The sequence below is a fragment of the Malurus melanocephalus genome, unplaced genomic scaffold (assembly GCF_030028575.1).
Source record: "Malurus melanocephalus ecotype Western Australia unplaced genomic scaffold, MMel_1.1 scaffold_999, whole genome shotgun sequence".
Classification (NCBI taxonomy): domain Eukaryota; kingdom Metazoa; phylum Chordata; class Aves; order Passeriformes; family Maluridae; genus Malurus; species Malurus melanocephalus.
In genome coordinates this window covers 77,555-80,155 of record NW_026624231.1, presented here as the reverse complement: position 1 = coordinate 80,155, position 2,601 = coordinate 77,555, and the positions used below count along the sequence as shown (strand labels likewise).

At 54.4% G+C, this 2,601-nt stretch overlaps 1 protein-coding gene and 1 long non-coding RNA gene across 2 annotated transcripts in view; both read right to left on the bottom strand.

Annotated features, from left to right (window-relative positions):
- LOC130585907 (uncharacterized) lies at nucleotides 1-2,245 on the bottom strand. Its single transcript, XR_008966642.1, has 3 exons — nucleotides 2,167-2,245; nucleotides 1,764-1,882; nucleotides 1-1,435 (listed from the first exon to the last, which is right to left on the bottom strand). It is a non-coding gene; the product is annotated as an uncharacterized LOC130585907 (long non-coding RNA).
- Nucleotides 2,246-2,548: 303 nt separating this feature from the next.
- Nucleotides 2,549-2,601, bottom strand: part of LOC130585900 (uncharacterized) — a 3,471-nt gene continuing 3,418 nt past the window's right edge. Inside the window, exon 8 of the mRNA XM_057386574.1 lies at nucleotides 2,549-2,565. Coding sequence (XP_057242557.1) covers nucleotides 2,549-2,565 — 17 coding nt within the window. The remainder of the gene's footprint in view (nucleotides 2,566-2,601) is intronic.

The window sequence follows — 2,601 nt, the reverse complement described above, 5'->3', positions numbered from 1 at the left end:
TCCCATTCATCAAAACTTTACAATATTTATACATTTCAACAAACAGAGGCCTCAATATTCAATGGCTACAAGTTACAGAGTTCTCTCTTTAATATTCCAACTCCCATTGGCTAAATGCTTGTCTCCCTTCTCACACTAAATAGTCCCCAGGTTCGGTCTTGTCCATCTTTGGAGTCAGTGGGATTCTGGAGTCAGTGGCCATGACCTGGTTTGTCATAATCCCCCCTTGMCAAAATCACCTTTCTTCAAGTAACACCTCAGATGAGCTGGCCCTGTTTGCTCCTCCTTAGGCCCAGCCTCAACAGCCCTTGAGGGCTCTGCAGCCCCTCAGAGGAACCTGAACAGGTTGGGAGATGGGCAGGGAAGAGCCTTCTCAAGTCCAATGAAGGGAAATGCAGGTTCTGCACATGCGGAGGAACAACCCGGCACCAGCACAGGCTGTGGGTGACCTGCTGGAGCAGCTCTGTGGAGAAGGACCTGGGGGTCCTGGGTRCAATGAGCTGYCCCTGAGCCAGCAGAATCTGCTGGTGGCCAAGAAGGCCAGTGGGATCCTGGGGGGCATCAGGAACAGCATTGCCAGCAGGTCAGGGAGTGATTCTGCTCCTCTACTCAGCCCTGCAAGGCACGTCTGCAGTKCTGTGTCCAGCCCTGGGTTCCTCAGGATAGGAGGGACAGGGAGCTCCTGAAGCAGGTCCAGTGGAAACTATGGAGATGATGTAGGGCCTGGATCATCACCCTGCCCAGAAAAGGCTGAGGGACCTATGGCTGTTGAGCCTCTAGAGGAGACAGATCTGAGAGGTGTCCTCATCCCAGTCTGTTTCTGTCTGCAGGGAGGGCTTGGAACAGGGACCAGGCTCTTCTTCACGCAGCCCAGTGATGGGACAAGAGGAATGGGTAGGAACTGATACCCAGGAAGTTCCAGTTCAACATGAGCCAGAACTTCTTTGCTGTGCAGTGACCAAGCCCTGAACAGGTGGTCCAGAGAGGGGATGGAGTCTTCCTCACTGGGAATATTTCAGATCCATCCAAACACAATCCTGTACCATGTGYTATGGGATGGCTCTGCTGGAGCAGAGAGGTAGGACCAGATGAGCCACTGGAGTCCCTTCCAATCTTACATCCTGGGATTCTGTGACTGCAGTCATGCAAGTCCACCAGTCCCACTTGGGTTACCAAACACTGTTGTCCTGACCACRGACTCAATCCCTGGTGTGGAGCAGCAATTCACATGCCGAGGTGATGTACTTCTAGTTCTTTATTCCTGTTTCCATGGTGCCACTTGGCTGCCCCCACATCTCAGTTCCACTATTCTCTGTTCATGGAGTTCCAGGTTCTTCTTCAAGCCCAGGCAGATCAGGAGCTGTGTAGGGATCAGGAGCTATGCAGGGATCCAGAGCTGTGCAAAGTTCAGGAGCTGTGCAGGATTCAGGTGGTACTGGGAGAAGGACAGAGRCTTTATGCACACCAGGTCTGCTCCTGAAGGTTCTGTGATCTCTGAGACRCCCCAGCCCTACAGACCCAGCCCTGCCAGCCCAAGACCTGGTAGAGGCCAGACCAGATGSCAGAGGAATCCACCCATGTCCCTACCYGCCCCATCCCCTGTGGCTGTCACCTGGGGCTGGAAGACAGGTCTGGTTCAGGGACAACCCCAGGACCCCCCGTACCCAAATGGCAGCACAAGCACTGCTTCCTGGGGGCTGATGCCRGGCAAGGGAAGAATGTGCTGCCACAGGAAAATGCATCCAGTGCCTGGAAATACTTACCAAGGGAATTGTCATGGGACCATTCCTGTGACATGTTAATCTCCAAGGCCTTCAYGCCCTGCTCCCGGGAAACTTTGTATGGCTGCAGATTTAGCAGGATCTGTTTTGTTCGTGGGGTCCTGCAAAGCAGGGACAGTTTCCCTTCTCACTCCCTGGCTGGAATCCTGCCTGGCCCAGCTCCTGCTGCTCCTGTGTCCACATTCCCTTTGGCCCCACCATTCCCTTCMGTATGGGCACATGGGACACCAGGATCAGGGGCTATCCCAGGGCATGCCCATGTTCAGGGGATGTCCAAGGGACTGTATCCAGCCCAGGGCTCAGGGCTCCACCTCCTTTATCTCAAAGRGGTCCTTCCCACCTGCTGAACCCTCCGCGGCCCTGCCAGGTGATGCCACGCTCTTACCTTGGCTTGGATTTCCTGCCACGAGGGGGCGGTGTCTTCTCCTCCTTTTTCCTGCCAGGAGGGGATGGTGTCTTCTCATTTTTCCTGCCAGGAGGGGATGGTGTCTTCTCATTTTTCCTGCCAGGAGGGGACAGCATCTTCTCCTCACTTTTCCTGCCAGGAGGAGGTGGTGTYTTCTCATTTTTCCTGCCAGGAGGGGACGGTGTCTTCTCCTCCTTTCTCCTGCCACGAAGGGGCGGTGTYTTCTCCTCCTTTCTCTTGCCATGAGGGGGTGATGTTTTCTCCTCCTTTTTCCTGCCATGAGGGGGTGGTGTCTTCTCCTCCTTTCTCTTTCCCTGAGGGGGTGATGTTTTCTCCTCCTTTCTCCTGCCATGAGAGGGTGTTATTTTCTCCTCTCTCCTGCCATGAGACGGTGATGTTTTCTCCTCCTTTCTC